The 14,817-nt window shown below is 43.8% G+C and overlaps 1 protein-coding gene across 2 annotated transcripts in view; it reads right to left on the bottom strand.

Moving 5' to 3' along the window:
• snd1 (staphylococcal nuclease and tudor domain containing 1) overlaps nt 1-14,817 on the bottom strand; it is a 173,006-nt gene that overhangs the window by 112,084 nt on the left and 46,105 nt on the right. For both annotated transcript variants that reach the window (XM_035146920.2, XM_035146922.2), the window contains 2 exons: nt 13,507-13,648; nt 3,070-3,179 (listed from right to left, as the gene is read on the bottom strand). In XM_035146920.2, coding sequence (XP_035002811.1) covers nt 3,070-3,179; nt 13,507-13,648 — 252 coding nt within the window. The remainder of the gene's footprint in view (nt 1-3,069; nt 3,180-13,506; nt 13,649-14,817) is intronic.

The raw sequence follows: 14,817 nt of genomic DNA, 5'->3' as shown, positions 1-14,817 counted from the left end.
AAATAACACTGCGCCACTAATTATGTCCCTTGTCTAACTGACTCATCCCAGATAAAAAACATCAATGCGGTGAAATTCTTCTGTCGGCCTCCCTCCTGGTTCCCACTGAGCATTTGAAGTTGCCACCCAAGAAAAGAAAATACCATAAAGAAAAATCAACCGATCGGCTCCGTGACTGCGATAGCGTGAATGGATGTGTTTTTTGTCAATGGAAGGTGGGAGGTGACGGGAAATTAAATGGGAGACATCAAAAAAAGAGGAAATGGAAATGTCTGGGGAGTAGTGTTTACCGATGTGTTCCCCCCCCGTCAGAATTCTGTGCTGCTGTTCTGGCTCCACGCTGGGATAGGGGAGCAGTGTCTGTCAGAGATTAACACTACACAGAGAACGCCGGGGAGAGAGAGAGACAGACGGACGGAGGGAGAGACAGACGACAGACAGACAGACAGACAGACAGACAGGGAAAGGAAGACGGAGCAGATAAACAGAAAAGAGGGAGTCTTAAAGTCAGGGAAACGCAGAACAGAGAGAATCACCATAGAGACACGGAGAGATCGAGGGGGTGGCGAGGTGGGGCTTATAAATAGAGGAGACAGAAACCAGGACCTCTCCCCGCACTGGATGCCACATTAATTATGCGTGTCGGCATCAGGAGAAATTAAGACATGGCTGTGTGGCAGTTGGGAGAGAGAGAGAGAGAGAGATTGGGAGAGGGAGGGAGGGACGGCAGGCGAGGATGGAGGCAGCTGAGAGCGGATGTCAGTCAGGGATTTAAAACTGGACACAGAAGAAGAGGAGGAGAGGGGAAGAAGAGAAAAAGGCTATTAGTGAGGGACCAAAACAGCAGCACAAAGGCATGAGAAAGAAAAGTGTGCTCGAGCCGTGTCTGCGCTAAAGCTCCCGTTTCAAAGCAGACGAGGAAAAGAGCTAATTACAGAGTCGTGAAATGCAGAAGTGTTGGAGAGGGGAGAGGAAATGTGGACGATTGAGTCAACATAGATCAGATCAACAAAGCCCTAGAAAGCTCAAGATGGTTCGTCGAGTGGCGGCAGCGTGGAAAAATATTTAACGAATGCAAATAAATACCCAAATCAAATGTTATTCACGCGAGGCCGTCTTCGGAACATCTTTTTAAAAAAAAACGCTGCCGCAATCAGAGGCCATTCAGAGACGAATCGACAGCAGCCATCTCGTGCTAATGAAATCAAATGATCCATATTCATGTCTTAGCGCCGCATGTACCTGAATAACCTGCTCAGGCTCCACTTGTCATGTTCTATAGGGGGTGGGAGACACGGAGGGAAGTGTGAATGAAGAGCAGGGAACATTTCTTTGTGCCTTTCGCACATCACGTCTTTATTCTGCTGCCACCAACTCGTCCTGTGCTTTAGCTTCCATGCAACTCTGTGTATCATTAAACCTTTTTCCCAGCTAGGTGTGTGTGTGTCTGTGTGTGTTCCAGAGCCGCCAAATTGCTCCATGAACGTTTTAACCTTTTTTTTTAAACTTTCATTCAGAGAATAATTTGTCTTTTTTGGAACATCGACAGCTCTCACGTGTGAAGTCTTAATTGCGTTATCGACTGGAACGTGTCCCTTCGAGAGAGTGTTTCTGTGTGTGTCTCTGTGTGTTCATATTAGCCCGTACCAGGGGGTCAGTGCAGCCAGCCAAGCAGCCCCCGCACTGGGCTCAGGACTCATTATAAGCCTCGGTCCTGCCTGTTAACACCCACCTGCCTGTGAAAAAAACTTGCCGACACCACCGGTGACTGGCGACGGAGACAATGTGTAACGAGTGCGTGTGCGTCAGCGACAATCCTCAATTTGATCTGAGCACAGAAACGAATAAAGACACCGAGGCAAGTCTTGAAATAAATCTGATTGATTATTCATTTGTGAGCATATAAGCATTTGGTGAAAAAACTAATAAAGCATGTGCATCTGTACTGAGTCATGCAAAAACCTGTCGATCAAAATCTGCTGCTGCTGCTGCTTGAGCCAATTATTTCAAAGTTTTATTACTGGCCTGCACACACACAACCACAACCCCCCCCCCACACACACGGACACTCTTGACATTAGCCCACCTCCAACGCCGGCCAAGGCTACATTTACATGACAATTAAACACCAGAGGACAGAGGAGTCAGCCACCCTGCGCGGAAAAAAGGGCCCTGTAAGCGAGGAGATGTGGATGGAGAGGGGGAGTAAAAGAGAACAAGACAGAGGGAGTGTGGAGCCCGGATAAGTGGTGGCAGGATTATAGCTAGTTCCATCATGGCTTTGGTCCGTTCACTGCTTCTTATAAAAACCTATTAGCATGTGAATGAACGGGCACACAGTGGATGGAGTTCTCCTAAAGCCCGAGAGCACTGATCCACTATCAGGTGAGCTTTCCATAAACTGGGAGCAAACGGACAGTAGAGTGTGTGTGTCTGTGTGTATTAGGTGGAAGTCTAGTCCACTGTTATCTGGATTTTTGTTGGGATTTCAAAGCACTCACAATACACAGAGTGTTGCACTTTAAAAGTCAACCACTCTGTCAGTGTATCTTCGTACAAGCTCTTAAATGCATGAGAAGAAAAAACACTTGAAAGAAACAAAACTTTTTACTGGTGTGGATTTCTCTGGTGGTAAAAATTGAAAATCTCTCGACTCATTTCTCTAAAAAGCATCTGGGAGAAACAAGATCAAAAATATCCTGTCCGTAATTAATTATTTAAACCACTGTCTTTTGAATAATGCATTTACTGCTGTTAATGAAAAAGTTCCTAAAGACTGCATCAAACATTAAATCAACATCAACCATGGGGATAATCAATGGTGCACTGTATGTCGGGAAGCTGCAGTGATTACCACCATCTTGTATTACAAGTATATATCAGATATTCTTCACAAATCTCTAAACCAACACGATCTTGTCTTCAAAAGCAAAACGAAACATGAACCATGTAGCGATGTCAGAGCCAAAGCAGCAGAACATCAAGAGTTTCCCCAACACAGGGACGGGCGGTGAAACAGTAAGAGAAATGATGAAATCAGGGCCAGGGATGTCCCGCTGTAGCTCTTACCTCCCTCTGCAGCACCAGCTCTTTGGTGAACAGCATGGCCTCTTCGCTGAAGGGCTCGGCCACCTGCACGCCCCCGGGCGTGTTTCTGGAGCTGCGTGGACACTCGATACCTGGAAAGACAGGAAGAATCGCAGGAGTTACAGGAGCAGCGCAGCGGCTAATCAAAAGAACAGCAAGGTGCCCTGGCTGGTTGAAACATTATTTGGCACGATCAAGTCATTAAACACCACAAGACATAAACTGCGTGTATTTGTCAAAATGAAGAAATACAAACATCTGCAGGTTAGTGAACAGACTTGTATCAACACGTTTTTGGGACCTGTTGTGATCCTGACAACAGAAATAGACTCGTGTCGATATAGATCTGTCAACTAAAGAGATAATTAATCATCAGGAGGCAACGCAACTGAAGGTTTTGCATCAAACGTGTTCACAGCAACAGAAAAATCTCCTGTGTTCAGGTGAGGGCTGGTGTCTGGGTGGAGCCTTCAAGGAAGACCACCTGACCTGGACATTTACGCTCGGACATACAACTAATTTCAGGAGAATATCCAGAGTTCTGTGCATGTCTGAAAGCAGCTATATAAAGCATAGGTAGGATTGGATCAGCCTCAGGGCAACGAGTGGGTATTGAGGCAGTAGGATTTCTTTGTACATGAATTTTACATGTGCAGCCTCTATGGGAGGAAACGCACCTCGTATCAATGGAGATTCACTTCTTTTGTGTGTTATCCCCTTAGGAGTGAAAACTGTGTAACATGTTCTACAACACACGCTGAAGAAACAGACAAAAAGAGTGGATATGAAACAGTGGGTATACATGTGTATGTTGAGTTCTGGTTCTCGAGAACAAGCACAGAAGGAATTTCACCACTACAAACGTGCACTAGAAGGCATGTCGGTGCTGTATTGATTTATATGAAGTAACCGGAGGAGAGTTTCAGTTTTTACTTGAGGAAAATGCTGCTCGGCTCTTGTGCCAATGTGATTTAAAGATGGAAAACAAATTCAGAACTTGAAATAAATGTGCACAGTAAAAAAAAGAATTAGTAGATACGTTTATAAGATTAAATTGTGACTTTAAATACTGAACACCACAGCTGGTTTTAGTTTTTTTTGTCAAATAAAAAAGGACCTTTTTAGACCTTAAAACTCGTCCTTAATCTGGGACACAGTGTACAAAGAGTGACTTTTTATAGTAGCGGAGGAAATCTCACAAGATCTGTTCAACAAGCCACGTTTGTATAATTATCTTGTTTTTGGTTTGAGTGCCAGGTCCATTTGAAATACAAATTTATTTATAATTCAAGAACATTGTCTTCGCCCTGTTTTAGCTTCTTAAAAGGTGACCTGACCCTCCCTCTTACTACAAAGAGGGAGCCAACTTTCCGCTGTTCCAGGACGCACTTGTTTTCTTGCAAGAGCCTCTAACAAAATAGATGCTATATTTTTGATTAGCTTTATTTGTTCCCTAAATGTCCTTGTTTGTCCCATTTACGAGGACGAGAACAGGAGACATCAGCGTATTCACTCCGGCTGAGAGGGGCAAATGACCCAGGCGAGGTAAAATGAGGCCAGAGGACAGTCAGCACCGGAGCCTCATGAAGAACTGTTGAGTCAAGCCTCTCGAAAACTTAAAGGTCTTCAGTGTAAAAGCACAAAAAAAAACTGGTGGATACATGCAAATTCCTGCTTCACCCTCAAGTGTCTGCACCTTTTGCACTGCAGCTCTAATATTTTGATCCTTTAATCCAAGTTCTCTGAATTCAACTGTGATAAAATAATGACTTTTTATATTTAGAAATGCCAAAGACAAAAGAAAACAAATTAAATATTGTTGCTGTTATCAATACACAGTTAAATATGCTGATGTTTATGCAGACGTTCAATAAAAGACAATAACAGACATCTTCCTAAAGAAGAAGAGGAGGAGGAGGAGGAGGAGGAGGAGACGACACTGACGGCCAAGATCATCTGAAACTATTTATAGAAGTGGACCAGGACGGGGCCTCCATGTGGGACACTGTGGCTTCGGCAGAGCCAGAATAAAGAGGAGGAGAGGAACGTTCGCTGGAAATCAGACCAATCGGCGAGCTCACGATTAGTCGCCATCACAGATGGGTCTGACTGATTTCCATGCTGTGGGCCAATCACAAACGGTTATCGAAAATGGGGCAGGTTTGACATGATGACTTATAGATTTTCATCAACACAGGGCAGAGGTCTGTTGAATCCGCCATCGAGACACCGTTAAACAAACTGCTGCTGCACTCCCAGTTGGCATTTCTAGAGAAATACACAATCTGAGGAAGAGAAAAGGACAAGAGAGGAAAAGCAGCAGGAGAGGTTAATGCCGCACACTGTTAGCAAAATGTGGTGTGTGAAGTAATTGCTGAGAGGAGGGATATTTGAGTTTCTGCTTGGGTTGTTCGGGGTTATAATAAAAGGGCTGGAACTGTGTTTTTCTGCAGCGTAATTCACACAAAAGATGACGAGAATGTAATGCACAAAGAAATTGTCGAGCACGTACAGTACAATGTCTCAAATGGTTTAATGGGCCCAGAGGAGCAAGCGTATGCAAACCCAAAACTAAGCTCTTTAAGAAGGCAAGAAAAAAAAAATCCCCTAAAAAAACTTAATACACAAAGAAAAACCAGTAGGATTATAATTCAAAAAAAGGGGGTTAAAATAGGTCAAATACTGACATTCTCTCCTTAAATGACTAACAGCTTGTCTAACTGCACTTAATATCCTGCCACACACTCACACTTAGCGAGGTCTCCTCCCCCCCGCAGCATTTAAACCGAGCCAGCGAGTCACTTAGCTCCACCAATTTAACCTGCACCCTGATATCTAACTCGCTCCTGACACCGAGATAAACATCTGGGCTCGAACTACAGGAGATCCATCGTATCTGATCTCAGAGGGAAACCAGACACATATACGCTGATCACTCCCGACATCACACTTAACACACAGGCAGACACGCAGAAACAATTCATTCTCATCGTAAAATGTGTGTGTGTGTTTCTGGCTTTAGAGACGGAAGTGAAAACAGAGTTAGCGACGACTGCGTGATGGAACAAATAAATGCACAACTGAATAAACAGATTTGAAAAAGAAAAAAAAAAACTGTCAAGCATTTCATTTAACAACGCCGCGGCTTCGCATCTCTTCCCCCGGCCCGTGTCCCACCATGCTCCTTCCCCCTGCCCCGCCGTGGAGCCGTGACTCAGAGATGGGCAGGGAGGCCCCCGTGGAGAAGACGTAATGTTTTAATCTGTGGCTTGGGGCGAGCCACGCGCCTGATGAAATACTGCCTGCCCCCTTAGCGCAAACTAAAAACTGTTCTTGCTCAAGCATGCACGCACATCCTTTTGTTTTTTGGCCTCGCTCTCAAGAAAAAAACGTTAAATAAATATATTAAAAAAACTCCATCCACCACTGATATTCCAGGGTTTCAAAACGTTATATTGAAGATTTGAGATGATAATGAAGGAATCAGAGGATCTATGACAGATATGAAGGAATATCTTTGTCCCAGAATAACTACACTTCCTCATAATTGAAGATATGGTAGACTAGTAGTAGTAGTGTTAAATGTTACATTTATATGACCTACCTTAACCTTGTACTTAATATTTTTAAATATTTAAGACTTAAACAGGAGAAAGATTGAGTTTTTTTAGACTTTTTGAACTCTGGCAAACTCTCTCTTCTAACTCTCGACAAGAAATCTAACACGTCACGTGTATAACGCACATTTATAAAGATGGTCGACATGACAGCTCCCCAAACGGGAAGCTAAAGCATCTCAATCGCCACCTGGTGGCTGGCTGCTGTACAGCTCATAAACCTGGCCTTCTCCGTGTTAGTGGATGGGACAAGGATACAAATAAAAAGTCAGAGTACATGTCAAATATGTTTTTTCTGTCATTTTGGGTATTTCTCATCACCCTGATGTTTATTCAAGGGATTATTTCTGTGATAAGTTTGGTTTTAATTAGTTATTTGATGCTATAAAAACGAGTTCAAACCTCATGGTTAACAGCTGAGACTGGCTCACTATCGGTCGAGCACCTTTATCAACGGGGCCGAGACGAATGTGCAAGATGCAGCGTTTGTACACAGGATATTTTAGCAACACCTAAAACACAGTGTGCATCAATTCTGTGAGAACCAGATGAAATTCTTCTCACAGACCAAAACCAACTGGATAAATTCACATGCGTTCATTCCTCCCGAGCGCTCTCTAATAGATTCTTTTTTTTTTTTATACTTTGTAAGAGAACTCGTTTTCAGTTGACCCAACAGCGAGAACAGAATTGAGTCGACCCGTCTCCGCCGAGCGAGCCGAGAAAATGAGCTGCATCCTGTACGAATGGGTCCAGAGGAAGAAACGTGGCCGCTGTGAATTACTGTCACCGCTGCAATTTACACAAATATGCATCATGTCGTAAACACTGACGCTAATGGTGTACATGCAGATTAGCCCCTGACTTGTTTTGATCACATCCTGTGTCAAGTCAGCTCAGTATGAACGAAATTAGTGTCAAATTTTTAATATTATTGTTACTAATTTTATATTTTTGACACATTTTTGAAAGGACACAATTAATGCTGTGACGGGGTGTTATTGTGAATATTTGCGACATTTTAAGTCTAGTAGTATTTTCCTTCCACCGCCATGACATGTCAGTTCCGCACAGGAAGTTCGTGGTAGGTGAGAGATGCAGGTGGGCATTAAACAGAGGCTAAAGGGGGGGTGACGGTTGGATTGTGCTCTGAAGGGAAAATCCTGGGATTGTACGAGTATCCCTCTTTTTTATCCTCTCAATCCATCCCTCTGTCTCAGCATCATCTCGCCGCTTCCCTCGAATGTTCGGCCTCATTACCTCGGATGAGATTCAGGCAGCGCTGCAGCCGCTTCTCTAAAGTAGAGCCTGACTGATACATCTGTCGGCAAATAATATACCGGCAAATAACTGAATTTCAGAGACATTTAGGAATTGGCTTCTTCATTTGCCAATACACACCGATGTCAGAACTTCAACAATGCTGAAAAGATCTGCATTTATATTTTTTCAAGTTCTATATTTTCCATGTATTTTGTGTTTTTCCTGTGATTCCTGAATGATTATAATGAAGTTCATGGTTAAACTTTAGAATATCAAGCCTCAAATAAATGTCTTTGTCATAAACATTTTATTTAAATGCTGCATTGGATATTTTCAAGTTTCTCAGATTGTAATTAAGTTCAGACTAATGAAGTCTGAACTGTTTTAGGGGGGACTCTGACTTTGACTGATCATATCTCTTTTCAGTATAGGTCACAGAGAAATGATTCTCACATCGTTGTAAAGCTCTTTTCCAGCCGTGTATTCATCTAATTCGTAAGCTATCCCAAATATTAGCTAATAATGTCATTACAACCTCTAGAAAGTTTGGTCTTTGCTGAGGTATCATGACTTATCTGAAGTGCCATCACATTTCTAATTGTGTGGAATCAAACATTTTAAGCCCAACGTTAATTCAACTCCTTCCATTTTCAAAGACATGGTCCTTTGAAGGAGAAACTGCCCCGTGGCATCGTTAGCTGCCTGTGCGTAGCTGTTTGGATGATTTAACCCAAATAACGAGGTTTGGGCTTAATGAAGACTTGTGACACGTTACGAATGCTCACTCCACTTTCCTTGCAGACATCCAGTTCATTGAATCCCGTGTGTGCTTCCACCTTCACGAGACAGCAGCCCAACTACTCATGCACGGCCAACTCTTTATTTATTTCCGTTAAATATTAGCCAGGCTTTGACACGAGCGTATTTCCGGGGCTTGAGGACATCTCCCTCTTGCAGCAGCGGCACAAGGTTTATGGCGGATGACTGATTTGTCTATAGGCTGATGCAGCTCATAGCCTATGTTTAGGTTCGAGATTGCAGCTCGGAGCGCAGTAAATTTAACACCAATAAAGTGTTATTATCCAAAGTTATTATTCCTTCCTCACCGGCAACTTTATTATGTGGCAGGCCTTAAAATGTGTCTCAAGGCCTTCCAAACATTCTGCCCCACACACACACACGCACACGCACACACACACACACACACACACACACACACACACACACACACACACACACACACACACACACACACACACACGCACACACACACACACACACACACACACTTCTAATAAACGTGTGAATCGCAGTGAGATGCAATTCTGCGGCTCCAAACAAGGACACCAATATGTAGAGGTCACGACAGAGCACGATAACATTTTATTTGCAGACCTTTCCTCACTGCCTCAAGTTGAAACTATGCAAAACTTTTCCTCTTCTTTTTCGCTCAGTTATTTTTAGGAAAGAAGTCTATATAGATTTTCTGCTCCACCTTCTCTACTATTTGTCTCCGTCCTGTGCTCACACACGGCAGGAGGTGTACCAGATACACACACACGGGCAAAGTACCATGCACGCCCTCCGATATCAAAAATCAAGACGAATGGCACTGAGCCACCCGCTGCGTGATGGCTAATGCTTCTCGCTGATATTGTACATCTTTGTGTCTGTGTGATGGCTGTTTCATCTTTTCTGACAGACTGCTGCTCAACACACCTTTCTGAGTAACTTTCAAAGTACGCCCTCACCTGCTGTGGCCTCCATCTGAAACTCGGTGAAAGCTACTGAAGCGAGTAAACTTTTACAGCCTCCTCGCCGCTCGGCCTCAGTCGGCTTCAACAGGCCCTTAAACCCACATACTTCACATCAATTGTACTTTGTTTTTTGTCTTCTCTCACAGCGCCACCCTCCTTTTTATTCCTCGTCTGTCCTTTCTGCCTCCACACCTCTTCCTTCGCCGCCCCCGTCGTTTCATCATCCTCCTATTCCCTCCCCTCGTCACACTCCCAAATCCCTTTTTCCTTTCGGGGAGCAGGATGACTTCTTTACCCTTTATCAAACTTGCATGCGCAGGTGACACCGCGCAGGATCGGCCGCGTAAGAGGAGAAGAAAGGAAGGGTGATGTGGGAGGAGAGGAGAGGGAGCTTCCTTTCAACCCCCGAAGCACACCTCCGGCCCTCTTTGAAGCGCGGGCTTCTCTTGCTTCCCTTTGTTTCCTCACCCCCGTTTGTCTTTAAGCGCTGTCTTTATCCATCAAGGTAAACTTGGGGTAAAAGGGAAGGAGACAACGCGCATTGAAGACACTGAGGCTTTGAGGACAAACAGGCCCTTGCAATGAGTGTGGCTCAGTGTTAACACGAGGACAAATATGTAGCTAAAACAAAAAGAAAGAAACTCTGCTGGTTAAACAGGCTGGAAGCTTAAAGATGGGGATTTTGATTTGTAGTGTGAAATCACTTGATGCTTTGAGATCATTTCATTCGCAGCACTACTGCAAATCATTTTCTTTTTTAATGTCACCCCTTGAAATGAATAAGAATAAAAGATCTAGCTTTAATGAATACAGGGTGAAGACTCCATCAACCGATGACCTGTGACCACTGAAATCTAATCAGTTCATCCTTGAGTCTGACGTACAATTAGTCCCAATTTGAATGTTCAAGAGGTAAAAAAAAAACGTGAAAATTTTTGCCAAATTTGAAACGATTCTCTCAAGGTGTTCTTAAAGTAATGTGTTCACCAGGCAGAACAGGGTTTGCGAGGTCACAGCGACCTTGACCTTTGGCCACCAAATTCTAATCATGAGAAGAGAGCTCATCTTATATAAAACCTCTTTTAACCAAAATGAATGGAGTGATAAGTAACGATGATACTTAACCCTGTAGAGAAATAGGATCTTATTGTTATGTGACTAAATGCATTATGAAGGTGTTAGTGTCAATAGACCCAATCTTTCAATTGAACAGCTTCATCATTAACTGCCTCCTTCCAAGAACAACTTAACACACACACTTCCGACACTGATACTTCGGTGATAATAGGCCTGTTTGATTTTAAAGTTAAAGCAGTGAGAACGCAGTGTCCAGCACTTATACAACTGGGTTCTCACTGCTCATTATCTGTCACTGATATGCATTAGTTTCTGAGGAAAAGAGCTTCTGCTGTTTCATACACTGATAAACACAAGAGGCTCGGAGGAGCCGATTCATCACGCGCGTGTCATTTTGAACACAGCCCAGGGTGCAGATGAGGGGAATAAAACATGGAAAGATAACTTTGACAGGAAAGAGGAAGGGGAAGGAGATAGGGCGCACATTGAGATTACAGGTAGACAGATAGGAGAGGGCCTACGGACTTCATTTCATGTATGGTTAAATGTTGAACATCGGTTATCGCGCAGAGGAAGCCGTGCATACGACGGCATACAGTACATGCAGGGAAACACTGGGGTCGCGACCCTCAGGATATAAATGTTTTATCTCATAAACATTCAATCTCCAGGAGAAGAAAACAAGCTGAAAGGGAGAAAGAAAAGAGGCTGACAAGGAAGGAAGTACACACACCCCCCCTCGCAGGGAGCTGTTCCAGGAATCTAATTGGAATAGAAGTTAAAATTACAAAAGACGGGATCCTGTGTATCAATCAGCGCTAATGCAGCCTGATGTTTATATTGTAGACAATACTCGTCATCCAATTTCCAGCAGATTAATTTTTTCTTCTGGGGACAACCTTAATCAAACCCGCACAGGGGCCATCAGCTCTAATGTGCTTCTCACCATTTGCTAATAACCCCTGATTGAATAAAACCCATTGAAAAAAGAAGGATATATAAACATCTCACACATACCTCATATCTCCAAGTGTTAACGTTGAGTAATCTTATTAAGGGGGGGGGGGGATTGTCAAACATAAAGCAGTGCTATAAAAAACTTGTATGGTCCTATATGTTGATTGCCTATTGGCAAGGGTCATGTCACTACATGGAGTAGCAGGCAGCGGACAGAAAAACGGAAATGTTCATTACGAAACCCATCAGTAGAAAGGCAAAGACAATCAGAAGCGAATTACGAAATTAATTAATGCATCAACAATTCAGCTACGCATAATTAAACTGAATCTGGGTGTTTATCAGAAGTGTGTGGTGCTCGTCCAGCTGGAAGCGGGAGAGGAGAGGAAGTGTCCGACTGAAATGGATTGATTCTATTGCAACAGGAACAAAAAGAGTATCATGGGCTGTGGATGGGATGCGCGCTCGCACCATTCCCATGATTGGAGAGGATGTGCAAATCATTGCCGGCTGCCAAGATACAGCCTCGGTGTTTTTATTACTAGCGCAAACTGTCAAGACAGTCGAGGAGCGGAAACAAACGACTGGACCCGCGATCAAACACTGTGTATTTCATCCCATCTGCATCTCGGCCCAGACTTAACACCGTTGTTTTCTCAGCCTAAAAGACTTAAAGAGACGACATATTTCTCTCCAGGGCTGCAACTATGGATTATTTTAACTCCCAAGTTTAATCCTCCTCATTATTTTCTCAACTAATGGTTTAGATGCCTCTTATAAAACACTGCAGTTTACATGCATGTGTACTAGAGCCAGATCGATTTATCCGTCGGCCAATAATTTCAGCTGAGCCTTCGCAGGGGGTATCTGCACCATGAAAACTTCCTTTAGAGAATAGATCAGAGATAATATGAATCTTTTAAATGTATATATTTATATTTAAATAGCGACAAATATCGGTGTTGGCCCCCAAAGTCCATATCTATCAATCAGGCTCTCTGTACGGTCTATTTTATTCGACTATCGTTCCAAAACCAAAGCTGATAATTGATTTGTCAATCCGCTTCCGTAAATTTCCGATTCATTACAGTAGCTGTCCTCTGTGCCCTTGTATTGCCAATCAGATGAAACACAAACAAAAACAACCTTTCAGGCCGGGAAAACATAACTGACTCTTGCTGAATGCCAAATGGTCCAACTTTACATTCTGAGGACATATCAAGTTTTCAAGATATGACCTTCTCAGAAACGAGGAGAGGGAAAGGAAAAGATCTGGAATGAGGAGACTTCAACGGACGCCGTTATAAACCTGCTAATTCAGCAGAGATCAGCCTCCTGTTACTTCTACACAGTGGCTTGTTTCTAATGAAGATGAACACTACTAAACGTGGCACAGAGCAGGTTGAGGGGAGGGTGAGGTCAAAGGTGACACATGCTTCACAACAACCCTGGAGATTTGAAGGACAGTGGGTGGTGGTTGGTTCAGTATCAAGCTGCCCTCCTGCCCTGTCAGGGGGTCGATTGCTGAGCGGGGTGACGAGGGGCCGACACTCTGACCTCGGAGCCGGCAGGAGTCACAACGTGGAACATTCTGCATTTCCTGTACTAACTGCAACGCTCGGAAAAAATGCACTTTGTCCACTTCTAAAATATATGCCGTTGAACTTTTCCCGAGCAACGAGGGGCGAGTCATTTAGAGGACTCTGAATTAAGTGGCCGCATCAGGAGGGTGAAAGAGATCTACCCACCGGCAAGGAGGAATGTGATGAGGCAGGTTTCTTTGGGCATGTACAGCTTGAGGCGGGAGCCGCTGAAGACGTATTCGACCACCGCTTCTGACCGGCCGGCCCTCTGCAGGAAGGGCAGGAACTGCTTGGCTTTCTGTGTGTCCTAACGGAAAGAAAGAAAGAAAGAGACAGATGTGACACTAAGCAGTAAGTACAGCTTTCTAATACAGTCTAATGATTCTGGCATTTGTCAAAATATAGAGTATGATTGTTTGAGACAAACAGAGACACCTCAGTAATCATGTGTACGAGACAATTTGTCAAGTGACAAAAATCTATCTGAATACGGGATCTACAAAATAAAACCCAGCCAAACGAGAAGTTACTAGACAAACAGACGAGATAGAGTAAATGTGCTTTTTTTCCAGGCGTCTTTAAATATTGGACTTCCCTAATGGAGTCCGCTGCACTTCTCACTGACACATCTTGAAACCTCATGCAGTCAGAAATAATTCTCATCCCTGCCTGCCTCCATCTCCTTCTGCAGGGGGGTGAGTCACAAGCTTATTGGTGTGCCCGGGCCAGAATTACAAGCGGAGCTAAATCATGAGGATTTCAAGAAGAGCTGGTGATGCAGGCGCAGGGGGGGGGAGAGATTCATAAACGATAAAAAAATAATTTATTATGTGCCTACTCCAGGCATGAGCATGTAGGCACAACAGAGCAGTGAGTCACAGACCAGTGTGTGTGTGTGTGTGTGTGTGTGTGTGTGTCCATGTGCGGGGCAGCGTGGACATGCGAGTAGAAGCAAAGAGAAGGATCGAGTTCAAATAAGGAGAATCCAAAAATTGCAGTTTCCATTTTCTAGTGTTGACCGAGAGAAAACAAATAAAGCTGCATCAGAAAAGATGGTCAACACACACACAGTCCACCAGTGGGAAACACATGACATTGTGAATAAAGGGTATGTGCTTTAGATGCACCAGCTGAACTCCACCCACCTCAGTCTGAAATAGTCCCTCGAGTGGGAGAAAACTAAACCAAACACCTTCTCGTGCACACAAACACATTCACTTGCAGCTCGTGGACCGGCGCTGCAGTCTAACTCGGTTCAGTGACAAATAAAATAAATAAATAAATAAAAAGGTGAAGAGACGTGCGAGAAGAGAGGACCTCATTATGCAACCTTTAAAGGTACGAGGTGAGTCAAGTGCTTTATCCACTCTCCTCCCACCACCTCTGTTCATCTCCCACACTACGTTCTTAAACACATCCCTGCTCTATTTGCGACTGCATCCCACTCAATGTACATAATCCCTTTTCTGCAAACCT

The sequence above is a fragment of the Hippoglossus stenolepis genome, chromosome 22 (assembly GCF_022539355.2).
Source record: "Hippoglossus stenolepis isolate QCI-W04-F060 chromosome 22, HSTE1.2, whole genome shotgun sequence".
Classification (NCBI taxonomy): domain Eukaryota; kingdom Metazoa; phylum Chordata; class Actinopteri; order Pleuronectiformes; family Pleuronectidae; genus Hippoglossus; species Hippoglossus stenolepis.
The sequence above is the reverse complement of the archived record's forward strand: the minus strand, read 5'-3'. Positions and strand labels throughout refer to the sequence as shown.